General features: G+C 36.6%; 1 protein-coding gene across 2 annotated transcripts in view; it reads right to left on the bottom strand.

Moving 5' to 3' along the window:
• Positions 1-8,256, bottom strand: part of prkcbb (protein kinase C, beta b) — a 261,820-nt gene extending 253,564 nt beyond the window's left edge. Inside the window, 2 exon segments of one of the 2 annotated variants that reach the window (NM_200978.1) lie at positions 5,705-5,736; positions 7,943-8,256. In NM_200978.1, the coding sequence (NP_957272.1) occupies positions 5,705-5,736; positions 7,943-8,112 (202 nt within the window). In that variant the 5' untranslated portion in view covers positions 8,113-8,256. 2 annotated transcript variants of the gene reach the window in all.
• Positions 8,257-16,036: the final 7,780 nt, after the last annotated feature.

Below are 16,036 nucleotides of genomic sequence, written 5' to 3'. Positions count from 1 at the left end.
AGTACTGCACAATAGTGAAAATAGTACAAATACTGTTTAGAGCAGTAAAAGAAATAATGCAAGAATACTGTAGGTTGTGTAAAAACCTTGATATTTGATATGATGTTGCCTCTAAAGATTTTAATTTCAAGAGTGGTTAAATTAAGTAGTGGGTCAACTAGTTTTTCTTAAAAGGGTACCAAAATTATCATACAAAAGCCAAAAATAAAATCATGAAGTTACAGAATAAAGCACTTTTCTTGGTTCGTTTTTGTAGATGATATTAAAAGAAAATTTGACTGTGTCAATAATTCACTTCACCTTTTTTCCTTTTTAAATGATCCTAAATTTTTACATACAGTTCTGCATTTTCTTTTGTTTATGGTTTGTGGATGACGACACATCAGGATTCTATCACAGTTACAAATAACATTTACAGACATTTAAAATCTACAAAAAAGAAGATTTGACAGAATTAATGCCCATTAACTTTTCTACCTTTAATCTAAATGTTTGAATTAAAGACTAGTGTCGACTTAAAATATACATTGATAAATGTGCAGTACATTTACACTTTTAGCAGATGCTTTTATCGAAAGTGACTTACAAGGGAGGACGAAAAAGCACTTCTAAGTTTTAAATTTTTTTATTTATATAAAGAGTTCAGATGCAAAAACCGTTAAGTGCCATCTGAAATTATTATCTAAAATTTGTATTTTTCTCAGACTATTGCGTGTTGTTTCAGTTATTTTACTCTCAGTGCAAACAATGGGTTATTTTCCTTTAAAGTGAAATAACTTACCATAAACACAGGAGGCTGAGAAAAACACAAATTTTAGAGGAACATTTCTGATGGCACTTAGAGGTTTTTGGATCTGAACGCTTCAAATATTATATTTTAATTACTATACAGTAATTATAAAAATATAGAGTGCACACACACACAGCTTTCCATTCCTGTGAGAACAATACACAGTCTTCAATTGTTTTTTTATATCAGGTTAATGATACCGTCTGTGACCTAAACCTATCCCTACCCCTAAACCCAACCCTCACAGAAACAAGTGCAAATAATTAGGTACTAATGAAAACATGTTATGGCCAGTTTATTAGCCTTTTTAATTAGTGAGGCCAGTAAAATGTCCTAGTGGGGTCGTTTTCATATTTCACTATAATTGACTACTCACAAGTACAGCTAATCCAGCACACACATACACATACATTTCCACCAACCTCAGTGACATCTCTTCTCTGATTAAGCGTTTACTGGAGTGAGGGTGGAACAACCTGTCAATCACATGCGGCTAATCAATAGTTAACCACACTGATCCAATCAATGCAGTGCACCCCTTTTTCAGCAGAACAGATTCTGGAAGGATTTTTCATGATCATTTTTCCCACAGGGATTTTCCCACAGGGAAGTCTATGCTAAAGCGCTTCAAACCTTCAATCAAACCATGTAGCACGATTGACAAAACAAAATAAATATGAAAACATAAATATAAATGTTATTTACGCCTATAAAAATCTATACATTTCACATTTATTGCAAAATTTGCATATAATTCTGCATCGTTTAAAAAATAAGATGATTAATGCAAACATGTTATTTATTACAACCAGATGGGTTCAAAGTATATACAAATAACAAAGCTTGCTACAGATCTGTCTGTTTTACAGTTTTTACAGTTAGCTATTGTTAATAAATGATTTCCCCTATAAAGAAAATGGAAATTTTCTTTAATAAATGATTATCAATGCAAAAAATAATTTCCAGCTTCATGTATTTTTCCAGTTCAACAACCCTTTTAATTCATCCACATCACTATAGGGAATATGCAATTTCCAAATCATGCTGACTTTGAAGAGGTGGTCCAGACTGTATTTTTTAAGGCTTCTTTGTGTTTATAAGATGCAAAGCAATGTGGGCTCATGCTTCACTTGTAGAAAATCAGGTTATTTTTTCATATATCTTACTAAGATTATACTGCTATTCCACTAACATGAAAACAACTGTCATATTTTCCTAGTTCCTCCGAAAGAGGAATCAAAGAGGATCAAAGACCCGCCCTCAAGAGGCTCTGATTGGTCAGCTAACATAATCCGCTGTAATTCACTGATCGGCTTCACATCACCAATTCACGCCCCTCCAAGCACAAGCTTTCCGCTGTGTGAACAGTCCAGTAAGAGCAGCTGTTAGCAGCGTTAGCTACCTGAATTAGACAGAAACATTAAGAGAACACAGCATAACCTCACGCCTGCTCTCTAAAATAACATCTGACAAGTGTCTTTTACATATATTCAGAATAAGCATGTGTAAGTAATATGAAACGTTCACATATCTTTTGCAAATTCATTAGCTGAGATGTAGAATGCACGGAAAGCATCCACATAGAGAGACACTGCAGTGCTGCTGAAGATTGTGGTTGTTTACAGCAGTTTGACTGATAAATATGAATTTGTAGCTAAAGAGTTAGCGGTGCCAAACAGCATTTCCTGTTAAAAACTGTGCATGTACACGCTAACTGTACACGCTAGAAATTGTGCATGTAGTTGATCAATTTTAACAAGTTAAAATACTTTCAGGTTGTGACACATTCCACAGCTTTATTTGTTGGATGAGTCCAGCACTGAACTGGGAGAGGTTTTGGAAGCTATCCTTTGTTAAATGCTAGCTAATAGGGCTGCTTGATTATGGGAAAAATCATAATCACGATTACTTTGGTCATAATTGTAATCATTATTACAATCATTATTCAAAACAATTATCAGTTGAAGTCAAAATTATTCGCCCTTCTGTGATTTTTTTATTATATAAATATTTCACAAACGATGTTTAAAAGGAATTTTTACAGTATTTCCTATAATATGTTTTCTTCTGGAGAAAGGCTTATTCGTTTTATTTTGGCTAGAATAAAAGCAGGTTTAAATATTTTGAAACCTATTTTAATAGCTCAATATTATTAGCCCCTTTAAGCTATTTATAAATTTTTGATTGTCTGCTGAAGAAACTACTGCTATACATTGACTTGCCTTATTACACTAATTAATATTCATTAGAAGCCAAAATCTAAATCAAATCTGGATTTTCGATTAATTTCACAGCATTGCTAGCTATTTATTTTTTTCATAATTCTCTGGAACATAATTAAAATTAAACTGTAAGCTAGAGTTGGGCTGATAGACGATGCCATCGTCCATCACCGATGGCCGACAGAGATGACGATGCTGAGCCGACATCGCGATCCTCTGCCCCGCCCCCCATTGCAAATCCGCTCATGAAAAACACACAGTAAGGCCCTGCTTACACTAATAGGTCTTAGTTTTTAAATGGCATATTAGAACGAAAACGATCCACATCCACACTGGCGTTTAGTATTTCTAAGCAGCCCTCCTTTCACACTACCGCTGAAAATGCACATCACGTGACCATGTGCTTGAGACAGCGGGTCCAGGCAGTCAGCGGGTCAGTAGACTGCTTCAATCTTTCACGATCACTCTTGTACTTGGTAATTTTAGCGAACACCTCAGATACTGTTGGCTGGTTCCTGTTGGTTGTGCACCTTTTTTTACAGATGCCATTATAGTGACACAGGTCACTCTGCCTATTCACGCCTATTCACGCATCCCACGGAAAAAGTGATTGACAGGTGGTAATTATGTGTGTAACTTATCTTTATTCATTTACTCTACGATTTGTTTATGGGTAAAACAAAGTCCATGCGGGTCAGGTAGTTAAAACTACCTGAGCTACAAATAACTAAAAAGCTACAAATAATTAATTCGTTATGAATTAGTTAATTATTCATAATTAATTCACCGCCGCCTATGAAGACGATGCCATCGTCCATTGCGATGTTTCATATTAAACATCGTACGATGCTAAATTAGTCAGAATTGCCCAACCCTACAGTAAGCACTTCTCTCTGTGTTGTATCCTTTGGAAGCCCAAATAGAGAAACAGAACAAGCTCTGTGGAAATAGCAGCGTTTGGATGGCATTTTAGCTTTCTCTGCTATAACATTACAGCGCCTCTGGCCATGCCCCTTCGCAGGGTGTGCGCTTGGTGAATGCGCGTAAATGGAAGCCCTTGTGATCTCACTAGTCTGGATGTGTTTTTGTAGTCCCCAAATTCTAAGCTAACTCTGTAAAAGCGAATGTCTTCCTTTGCATTGAACTTTGAGCGTCTTACATTTAGAGATGTTGTTTGTGTTCACACAGCAACATTACACATCAACTAAAGTTTAAAACATGATATTGTAGTGGACCACCCCTTTAAAGAAACACTTCTGTCTTCATTTATACTCAGCCCTTCTCATCTCAAACCACTGCATGTTTGCAGGTTTGTTATCTATTCAACAAAAATCTATGAAAATCAATGTGTTAAAACTCCACACCACCAAAAAAATAAAAGTACCATGAATTTTTTACTCCTACTCTGCTTTAAATCATTATGTGAAAACCTAGCCTTGCTCTTGCTCCAAACCAAATGGAAGAGAAGAAACTGCGCAAACGGCATTAATAATAAACAAGACGTATGTTTCCAACACTGTTCTAACAAAGCTTCACTCTGCTGGGCACAACCAGCCCTGCTCTCCAGCAGAGACCCTCAGGTTTCACCATGCCCGAGCATGACCTTGTAGAAGAATTCCCTTTCTCCTTCAGCTCCAATATAGGGAAATCCACAGACAGCCAGGAGAGCTAGCGCAAATCAGTGCAGGGTTTCAACAGGTCTAAAGGAGAAGTGAATAGATTTGACAACGTGGTCGATAGAAAAAGAGCAAGGAACAGAGGGAGAGAACAGAAAGAGCAGGTAAAGTCATCTTGCACTCATCTGCACACCTGTAATTAGAGCTAGCGCTAAAGCCTGCGGTGGAAAAATGGAGAAGCGCAGCACCGCAGAGGGTGCCACTGACCTGCCGTGACCGGTAATTGCAGTCGCCTTAAAGAACATACAGTGTCTTTAGTGCGTAAGAGGGGAGCTGGAATTAAAAATCACATTTCCAGGGTAATTTAGACTCATACGGTGAAGAAAACTGCTATCTGCTGGTCATCAGCTACAAACCACACGCTTCCAAGTGAACTTCAACATGATGAAATGGCAAACATGTTCACACTTCAATAAGAAATGCCTCATCAAATTTAGCAGAAACAAGAGGCAAACGGGAGACAAGAACATCTGCTGTGAATGCTACAAATCTGAGCAGTTATACAGGCAAAATGACCTTAAGACTTGTTAAAATGATTCATTAAACATGCTTGAAATTTGGTGCGAATGAGCCAGACGATATGAAACTGAAGTCTGATTCAGAATATAAATGGTGTGATTTAGGGTTTTATTAGAAATCTGTTTGAACAGAGAAGTGAAGATATTGAAATTTATCAAACTGTCATTCCAATTTGACTGTCAATGGGTTTTGAATGATATCATCATAAACTGCAAATGATTTCAAGCATCATTTTGGTTCACAAGATCCTTGCAGGGGTGGAAACCTTGAAGATCCTCAAAAAAAAATAAAAAATTCCAAAATGGACCTTACAAACTTATTTAAGACTCAACACTGTCAACATGTCCTCCAGTTGCACTATTTTATCAAATATAAATACCATTCAAGATTCTTATATAAACCTGAAGGCTTTACCGTTTCTGAAAGATATTCACAAACAACAAAAGAGGCACTTCCAGAGTAACTGTTAAAATATAATGTAAATAGTAAAATCCTACCTTGACATTGAAATCCTTGTTTCCCAAAACCCCTGAAAGATAAAAACAATGAATACATTTAAAATAAATTGCATAACTAATTCATAGAATTTTATCATTTTATGGTTACCTCTTAGTAAAAATTTCTTATTGCACTATGCAATTATGTTATTTTTTATTCATATTTCTACATTTTTATTTGACTCTACAATTTACATCCTTTGTTTAGTTAAATCATTGTTTCTCAAAATTAAGGGAGCTCTTACTAAAACCACATTTTGGGTATAGGCGAGTCAGCTGAGCCCTAAAAAAAGAAGATGCCCATTAAAGAAACTGCCTCTGTAGACAGAAGGTACATACATTGCTCAGCATATACAAGTACACCCCTTACAAATCTATCTTTTAAATTCATATTTTTTATAGGAAGCTATACAATACTATATTTGTGCATAAACATTAGATTAGTCATAACTGAAGACAAAACTAGATCTATTATCTAACAAAAAAAAGAAAAAAAAACAAAAAATGAAAATATTTGCTTAAAATTTTGTACTTTGCAATTTCTTTTTTCAACATTTCGCTTAAATTTAATTGTATTACATTTCTATTTTTAAAGATGTTTGGTGGCTAAAATATTATTTTAATAAATATCTATTTAAGAAATCAATTTTGTTCAAACGCACCAAAATTGCCTATATTCACTGAGAAATGGAAAAAAATATTCATTTTCAAAATGGGTGTACTCAATTATGCTGCACATTGTAGGTCTAAAGGCAAAGTGGACAGTTTTACACCTGAGCTGTAACAGGTCCACATCCATGGAAAGCCACTTTGACATTTAAGGCCTCAATACACTTTTAAATAAAATCTAAAAAATCTTTTTTAATATGTTGTCACACATTAAAAAGAAAAAGAAAGAAAAGAAAATCAGGTCAAAGCTAAGTTTGTTACAAGCTCATTTCATGAAACAGCTTGTCAAAAGTGAGCTTTCCAGAAACATTTACTTAAGCAAGTAAACACCTTCAAATTACCAATAATCTCTGATAATTATGTAATAGGTAGGTGAGGCTCTGAGGCTCTGTTTTCTTAGACTTGAATATCAACATTTCATTTTATTCAATTCAGTAAATATTAAAATCTAATCTAATCCAATCAATACTGACCGTTTTTTATGCAAGGTTTCTAAAACTCGGCCCAGGAGGTCCAGTGTGCTGCAGTTTTTAGCTCCAACTTGCCTCAACACACCTGCAAGGATGTTTCTAGAATGCCTAGTAAGAGCTTGATTAGCTAGGCAAAGTGTGTCTGATTGGGGTTGGAGCTAAAATCTGCAGGACACCGGACCTCCAGGACCGAGATTGAGAATCCCTGCAAAGCAACATTATTGTAAGTGCTATTGCAAGCGTGACATGACTGTTTAAAGGGATATTTCACTGAAAAACTATGCACTATTTGCTCACCCTCAAGAGGGTTCCAGACCTTTATCTTTATTCTGTTAAACGCACAATAAAATGTTCTGAAGAATGTTCGAAATTGGTAGCCATTGACATCCATTGTAAATCAATGACTACAGGTTTTAAACATTTTTATAAATATTTTCAAATATACTTTGTGTTCAAAAGAAAGAGGCTCAAACTAATTTGAAACAAATGGAGGACAAGTAAATTAATGATGACTGAATTTATGTTTTAGGGTGAACTATCGATTTATGTGTCAAATTTATCCAAATGTAAACATTGCTAAGTATAGACGCTTTCTTAGCTGTTGTTTTCTTTTGCAGCAGTAATTTTAGTTGCGTGTTCATCTTTTTTGCAAAAAAAATCCACAATATTCATCTAAATTCCACAGTCGGCTGTGCGAATTTCATTTAGATCTTCATATAAAATCTTAAATTAATTTTAATTTAGAAAAGTAACAAGGTAAGTCTATCAGGGCCTTCAATTAAAAATAAATGAATTACAATTTATTAATGGTGGATTTAACATACTTTTTAGAAGAGATTCAAGTACTCTTCATCACTATATAAAAAAGTTAACCATCAAAAAAGTTAAATAAAAAGACTAATAAGTGCATAACCTACTAAGAATATAGCAATAGGCCTATGCACAATGCATATTGTCATGAAAACGTTTAAATAATAGTCCCTAATACATTCATTAGCAGCACAAATCAAAACTAATATCACAAAAAAACGAATTAGCCTTCCTATCTCACTGTTTTAACAGCTTGCCATACACCTTGCAAAGCCCGCAAACTCCTTACCAGATAAAGTCCGTGCAGTGGCTGCAGAAAGTAGGCTGCTTGAAGAAGCGAGCGATAAACTTGTGGTTCTTGACTTCGTGAACGTTCTTCTGTCTCAGGGCGCCTTGCCGGGCAAAACCCCTCATGGGTGCGCTCCTCTCCTCTCCATCGCTGTTCGCCGGCTCTGCCATTCTAAAAGCGGGGAAAGTTTGCACGAGCCTGGACACTGGAGTGAGTTGCGCACATGTAACGCAAAAGCTTCAGACTGCGATCAACTCTCAGGCGCGATGCTTCGCTTCCTTCTCCGCCCAAGTGCCTTCACCGGTACACTCTCTCTCTCTCTTTTCACACACACACACACACATACCCAGACACACACTGACGCGCTGTTACAAGACTCCTCCCACCCTCCCACTCATTTACCTTTGGCGAGCAGAGCTGATTGATAGAGATTCTGTCAAACCTCTTACGCATTTACATTAAAATCCGCTCGACAGCATTACGAGAAGGAGACAGTGTGGAAACATTTACGAGCTGATGAATTATGAGGCTCGTGAACATTTATAATTGAAGGGAATCTGCCAATCATGCTGCCTTGTTGATACTGAATATGGAGTAGGTCGGATGAACGCCTATTTGGGTTCAAACTTAAAGGTGCAGTCGGTATTTATTTTTTGTAATTAAACTGTTCTACTCTTAAACAAAGCGTTTAGGTTTTAGAGATAACGTTATAAACATTTACTGCCATGAGAGATAAAGATAAGTGCTGGGGGAAAAAGGGTGATTTTATTCTGCATGGAGCGGGTCGCCCCCTCATGGGCATTTTACATGTTGACATCACATGACCGGTTGTACAAAACGCACCAAAACGGTACTTTAATTTGCATAGCTTGTAAGAAAAAATAAAAGGACATGAGTGAATATGAAAAATAATTCAGGTAACTAAAAGTCCTCGATCATTGATTAAACTGGCATGAGTACAAGCCAGTTACACATAAAACAGTGCACCCTAATAATCTAATTCATTTCAGAACTGCACATTCATTTGTGAGGACTAATATTAGTAAATCATGTTAAATCATTACCTTGCACAATAATATGATCTCATCTCTCAACTCTATTTTAACTGTTTTTCCGGGGCCGTGTTGCAGAGGCAGCAGTCTTAGGAGAGAACCCCATATTTCCTCCAGCTCCTCCGGGGAGATCTCGAGACATTCCCAGGCCAGCCAAGAGACAAAGTCCCTCCAGCGTGTCCTGGATCTTTCTCGAGGCCTCTTCACAGTGGGACTTGCCTGGAACACCTCTCTAGGTAGGCACCCAGTAGGCATCCGAAACAGATGCCCAAGCCACCTCAGCTGACTTCTCTCGATGTGAAGGAGCAGCGGCTCTACTCTGAGCTCCTCCCGGGTGACAGAGCTCCTCACCCAATCTATAAGGGTGCGCCCTTACATCCTGCATTGGAAACTCGTTTTGGCTGCTTGTGTCCGAGATCTTGTTCTTTCGGTCATGACCCAAAGCTCATGACCATAGGTGAGAGTAGAACGTAGATTGACCGGTAAATCGAGAGCTTTGCCTTTCGGCTCAGCTCCTTCTTTACCACAATAGACTGATATACTGACCCCATAACTGCTGTCGCTGCACCAATACACCTTTCAATCTCACATTCCATCCTTCCTTCACTTGTGAACAAAACCCCAAGATATTTGAACTCCTCCACCTGGGGTAAGGACTTTCCTCCAACCTGGAGAGTGCAAACCATCTTTTTCCGGAAGAGCATGATATGATCGTAAATTATCACTTATAATAACATATTTTTTCAAGCATATAACCTGGATTGGGCAAAAATACATTGAAATGTATTTTAAAATAAAATTCCAAATACCTTAATTTTAGGTGTATCAAAATAAACTATAAAATTCAAAATAAAATGCAGTATTTTTTTAAAAGTATTACAAATTACCTTTACAAAGGAGCATGACATTTCTTCGCAAATCGTCCATTAATTAGACCTATTCTATCAATCCCTTCGCTGTTAAACTGACTTAGTGTAGTAAACAATGTTTGATAGCAAATGTGGCCAGTAAAATTGCCATCATCTCTGCATAATGATTATTCAACCTCTTAATAATTAAAAAAATTGTTAAATAAAGAGTTAATTAATTTTTTTGTTCACAGAATCTTTCAGAAATCTTTTTTTTTTTTTTTGCTACTGAACTCTTAAATACTTTATGTAAAAACTGTATCAGGGGTTTTAAGTTATTAAATATTTGTGTTTCATATGTTGTGACATCTTAAAGCTTGCATATTTCCTTTTCATTAACTTTACAGTGGACCTGCTGATCAATTAATGGCATTTAAAACAGCAATGAAGTATTGTAGCATTCGCCACCGTAGGACTTATTTTATATATGTTTGTTTTAACGACAAAAATTTGGCATTAGCAATCTATCTTAAACTACTATTATTTGTACAGTATACTCTTTATCTTAAGATTGTAATGGAAGAGTCAATAACATCCACAGCACCAATCAGTGATGCCTTGATGTAGATTTCTTATGAAGTATTTTACAGTATTTTAAAAAAAACAAGATACTTTTTGATACAAAATAGTTTGCCATTTTTATCAGCCCTGTCAAATACAAATTACAAAATACTATTTTGTATTTAAAATACATATTTTAAATACATGGTTCATAAATGCCCATCCCTGAATATAACCCCCATAACATATAAACAGATTTAATTTTCAAAGACTGATTCTAATATAAATTTGGTCACTCTGTTACTAAATAAGTTGCAACCAAAGTTATTATACCCCCTTTGAAATTCTATTTGTTTTTTAAATATTTCCCAAATGATGTTTAACAGAGTAAGGAATTTTCACAGTATGTCTGATAATGTTTTGTCTTCTGAAGAAAGTCTTATTTGTTTTATTTCGGCTAGAATAAAAGCAGTTTTTACATTAACAAAAATTTTTATTAGCCCCTTTAAGCGATCATTTTTTTTTTGATAGTTTACAGAACAAACCATCATTATACAATAACTTGCCTAAATACACTAATCTGCCTAGTTTACATAATTAACCAAGTTAAGCCTTTAAATGTCACTTTAAGCTGTATAGAAATGTCTTGAAAAATATCTAGTCAATTATTATTTACTGTCATCATGGCAAAGATAAAATAAATCAGTTATTAGAGATGAGTTATTAAAGCAATTTTGTTTAGAAATGTGCTAAGAAAATCTTCTCTTCGTTAAACAGAAATTTAGGGAAAAAATAAACAGGGGGCTAATAATTCAGATTGCAACTGCATGTGCTCAAATTTGCATAAACATTTATTGTACATGCACTGACAAATCTTGCAAAACATTTTGTAGACAAACCACTTAATGATAGTACTCACAATTGTTGCTTAGTATTTTCTGAAAAAAACCGAACACTCAGGACCATGGGTTCATCTAAAAATATTGAATAATATTTAAGGGTGAACTTTCCCTTTAAGGGATTTTGAGGCAACAGAAGGCAGGTTCTGTGATCTCCCCAAAGTCTGAACCTGAGTGCCAAGTTATTTCCGTGGCTGCTCACATAAATTGACGTCTGAGCTTTGTTACATAAATTTTTGTGTTATGTCCCAGATGACTCTTTTCAGCAGAGTTGTTTCATTCCTGTTCTGTGACGCACTGACAAGTAGGAGGCAAGGACAACCAGCGGCTGAGAGTACAATGGCACCATGCACTTACCGAGAGACACTGAGTGAACCTCAGCAGGGAGCTTGAACTTCTTGCACTGATGTTGTCATATGCCGGTTGGTCATTTTGTGTGAGTCATTCTTGATGCTGAACTGCACTCCAGGGCTGCCGCAATCAATTAATCGATTGGTAATCAACTGTTTTAATGAAACTAAATTTACAATGTTTAAGTTTGCTAGAGCACTTTGCCAAACGGGGGCGACATGGTGGCACAGTGGGTAGCACTGTTGTCTCACAGCAAGAAGATTGCTGGTTGGAGCCTCACCTCAATCAGTTGGCATTTCAGTTTGGAGTTTGCATGTTCTCCCCGTGTTTGCGTGGGTTTCCTCCAGGTGCTTTGTTTTCCCCTACAAGTCCAAAGACATGTGGTATAGGTGAATTGGGTAAGCTAAATTGTCCATAGTGTATGTGTGTCAATGAGAGTGTATGGGTGTTTCCCAGTGATTGATTGCAGCTGGATGGGCATCTGCTGCATAAAAACATATACTGGATAAGTTGGTGGTTCCTTCCACTGTGTCGACCCCTGATAAATAAAGGGGCTAAGCCCAAAAAAAAAAAAAAAAACGAACTTCGCTAATCTTAAAGGGGTAGTTCACCCAAAAATTAAAATTATGATATCAACTAACATATCATATTTTAAAAATCTTGAGACTTTCATTTATTTTCAGAATACAAATTAAGATATTTTGATGGAATATGAGAGCTCCCTCATCCTCCATAGTAAGATTCCCGGCTCATTCAAAGTACAGAAAGTTTCCAAAAATCATCCTCAAAACAGACCATATGATTTTAGTGGTTCAATCTAATAATTATCAAGCTACTGTATAAGAATACCTTTCTGTGCACATAGGACAAAACTATTCAACAGTTTCTTTTCCTCATTGTCAGTATATTGTGCATTCACAAGCATTGCACAGTGAGGTATACTGTGGATTACAGATGAGTGCAACTTTCTCTGTTTGAAACCCAGCACTGGCACATCTGAGGTATTAAGTCATGTAAATGCACCCTATACTGACACTAAGGAGCAGAACCCGTTAAAAAAAGTTATTATTTTTTTGTTATTTGTGAGGGAAAATTATTTCTCAGACAATCTCTGATTAAGTCAGTTTGGCAGCTTGGGTGAAATATGCTTAGCCTGAGGGTGCTTTTACACCTAGACTTTTGTTTCAGAACCTGGCGCATTTCCCCAGTTAGCGCGGTTCGTTTGGCACCGATCCGAACCAGACTATATCACAGTGTATTATGGATACATAATAGGCAAATATGGCTAAAAGTAGAGAGAATTATGAGTAGGGCGGGAAGTCATTCCTACCTGTAAACATACATTTCATATCAAATACGAAAGTAAAGGCATGTTGAACTATTATCGAAAGCTGTTTATCCGTTAGGAAAATTGACCAAACTACAGTATTGTTTTTTCTGTTATTTCTCTCTATAATGTAAAGCCTGCATAAGCCAACTGTTATGTATGAGAAAGTCTTACCTCTAATTTATATTTGATGACGATATTTGTGGGTATCACCTTTCAAAATGAAAGTGCAGCTTTTCACTTATAATGTTTTATTGCTTATCATCATAAATTAAAATTAAGGCACATGACAGCTGAGCAGGTCTCTGAAAAATAAACCGCGAGTCTTGTTTTTTTTTTTTTATAGAAACTTTGCTGTGTGAAAGCGAACAGCACCAAGTACAAAGTGCAACAATGTAACAAATTTAAGTGTGGTTTATTTATAAACTAATTTCGAGAGGAGCACGTGCTTATGATCAACATGGCTGGCACCTCATTAGCTCCGTCTGCCTTATTAGATGATTACGGAAGCATTATAAATAACCCGAGCTTTTTCAATCCAGTTATCTTCATCTTCAAGTTTCCCTCCCCTTCAACACCTACCTCCCACCCTTTTTTTCCGATAGGGCGACATGGTGGCCCAGTGGCTGGCACTGTTGCCTCACAGCAAGAACACCGCTCGTCCAACCTCCAATCGGGCAGGTTGGTGTTTCTGTGCGGAGTTTCCATGTTCTCCCCCTGTTCACATGGATTTCCCCCGTGTTCCCCGATTTGCTCCCACAGTCCAAAAACATACACCATAGCCAATCGACTAAACCAAATTATCACCTAAGACAACCTTACTTTACACTTCTCACACAGGGGAGTTCTCGAGACCTACCTGAGCTCGAACTCCCCTCTCGCCCTTCTAACGTGAAGGAGCCCCGGGCTCGAGGATATTACGAGGTCAGGGCTCTCTCCCGGGGCAGCATGCCTATTACGCTTTATTGTTTATCAGCTAAGTGTGAACTCTTGGATCCCTGTTTCAGAACAAAAGAATCGATCAACAGGTGTGAAAGCACCCTGACTCTCCGACAGTGAGTTTGCTGCCAGTGAAAGATGAGAGCAGGAGCACACAAATACTACCCCTACTCAATATTCCATTTCAGTTGGAAATACATGAACATACTGAAATAAAAGATTGCACAACTGCCTTTTCACACGGACATTACATGTCTACACACTGTATCTTGAGATACAAGTCCTTACCCTGTTCAGAGCTAAACTAATGATCGGTTCCAACATCCCCATTGGAATTTTCCACAATATTCTGTCTTCTCTTCTATTTCTTTATGGATCCCCTGCCTTGAGTGATTTAGTGACATTGTAAATATGCAATTATTCAGGAAATCACAGATTTGCTATTGCTAAAGTGGTCATTCCTTTGATCTTCATCTGGTAAACCTGCTGTCAGGTTTTTTCCTTTTTTCTACAGCTCAACGTTTTGTAAGGTCAGTGAAAACCAGAAAGTTTGGCTGCCAGTTTTTACTTTGTGTCGGATATTACCACCAGGTGCCAGATTAACACCAATAAATGGGAGTTACCTTAAAGTGTCTTTTAATTTTGATCTGTGTATTTTTAAATTATCTTTAAATGCCTCATTCGCAGATGTTCCTAAAGGCTGCTAAACTATAAGCTGTGCATATGTGCATAAACATGGTCTTTTACTATTTAAGAGGAAGTTGAGTGAGTGTTTGTAACGGTAGCTATAAATATGCTTGCTGAACTACACAAGATGAAGAAGAAAGCTCACAGTCTAAGATCACTTGTTAGTAATAGTTTAAAAACCTGTAATATTAAGTAAACACATATTTAAACCTAGAAAACACACGTGAAAGGTCTTCCACTTAGGAAATAAAAATGATTGTATTCATGACCAAAAACACATATTTTACTGCGACTGACAACACAAAATATGGCATTCACATCAACATATCGGCAATGCGGCAGCTTATCTATGAAAGAAACCCATAAACAAGACACAAATTTCATAAATAGCATCTGTATGTGTGATTTATATGATCTTAATAAATGAAACTATAGTAAACCTAGGTAGATATCAAAGGATCATTGTCACAACAGACACTTCAAACATGGCTGACATGCAAAACATAGTCTAATCTATAGCACAACCATTGTTAGCCAAATTTTGCTTGCGTATTCCTGAAGCCTTTGGTTGTGTTTGTTGTTGTAGGCCTACTCGAAAACTAGTTTTTGTAAATCTTTTTAGAACTAAAAATTGTTAGCTGGCAAAGTGTTACAATTTCGCTTTATTTTACGGAAATAAACAGTATGGATATTCTTCAAACGTGTTACGTTTTTGAAAGATTGGAAATACAATGTAACTGTGAAAATGTGTTTCATTTTCAATCATTTTAAAATGAACAATAACAATTTTCACATTCTCTGCAGCTTAAATCTTTAAAGTTAAATATAATTATGTAATGCTTCAGAATTCATCTCTATTGTAGATGAAATGGTTTATTTTCGCTTTCACTACTCTTGTGAAGTTCTGTGTTGAAGCTTTTTTTGGGCTTGGTTGACACCGTCTTTTCCTGTGTTAAAAGAGTCAGAGGAAACCGTTAAATGCACAACAGTGTGTGATATGGGCAGAAAAGCAACTCAGAAGAGCGTAGTTTATGGGTGGTACGGCAGATATAGTGTTAAGGTCATCGAGATCAGCTGTGAGTGGTGATGCCCACAAGCTAACAGCATCCAGAAGCGCTTACCTGCTCTGCGCCCACCACACTTTCTACTGCAGCTCGCCCACACACACACACACACACACACGCACACACACACACGCACACACAATACCTGAATGCTCTGAAACCATGCAATTTGCTCATTTTCTGTGCGTGTGTGTGAATTCTGTTCCCCAAGATTGCAACCTCAGGCACTATCGAGTAGTTTCTTGGTAAAATAAATTGATTTTCATGCCCATGATCGATCGTACAAACGTAGGCTATGTTTTTGCCACCATTGCGAATAGAGCAAGATAAAATACTGCCACCTGTTGGTATATAAGGGTTAAAAAC

This window comes from Danio rerio, chromosome 3 (genome assembly GCF_049306965.1).
Source record: "Danio rerio strain Tuebingen ecotype United States chromosome 3, GRCz12tu, whole genome shotgun sequence".
Lineage (NCBI taxonomy): Eukaryota > Metazoa > Chordata > Actinopteri > Cypriniformes > Danionidae > Danio > Danio rerio.
The sequence above is the reverse complement of the archived record's forward strand: the minus strand, read 5'-3'. Positions and strand labels throughout refer to the sequence as shown.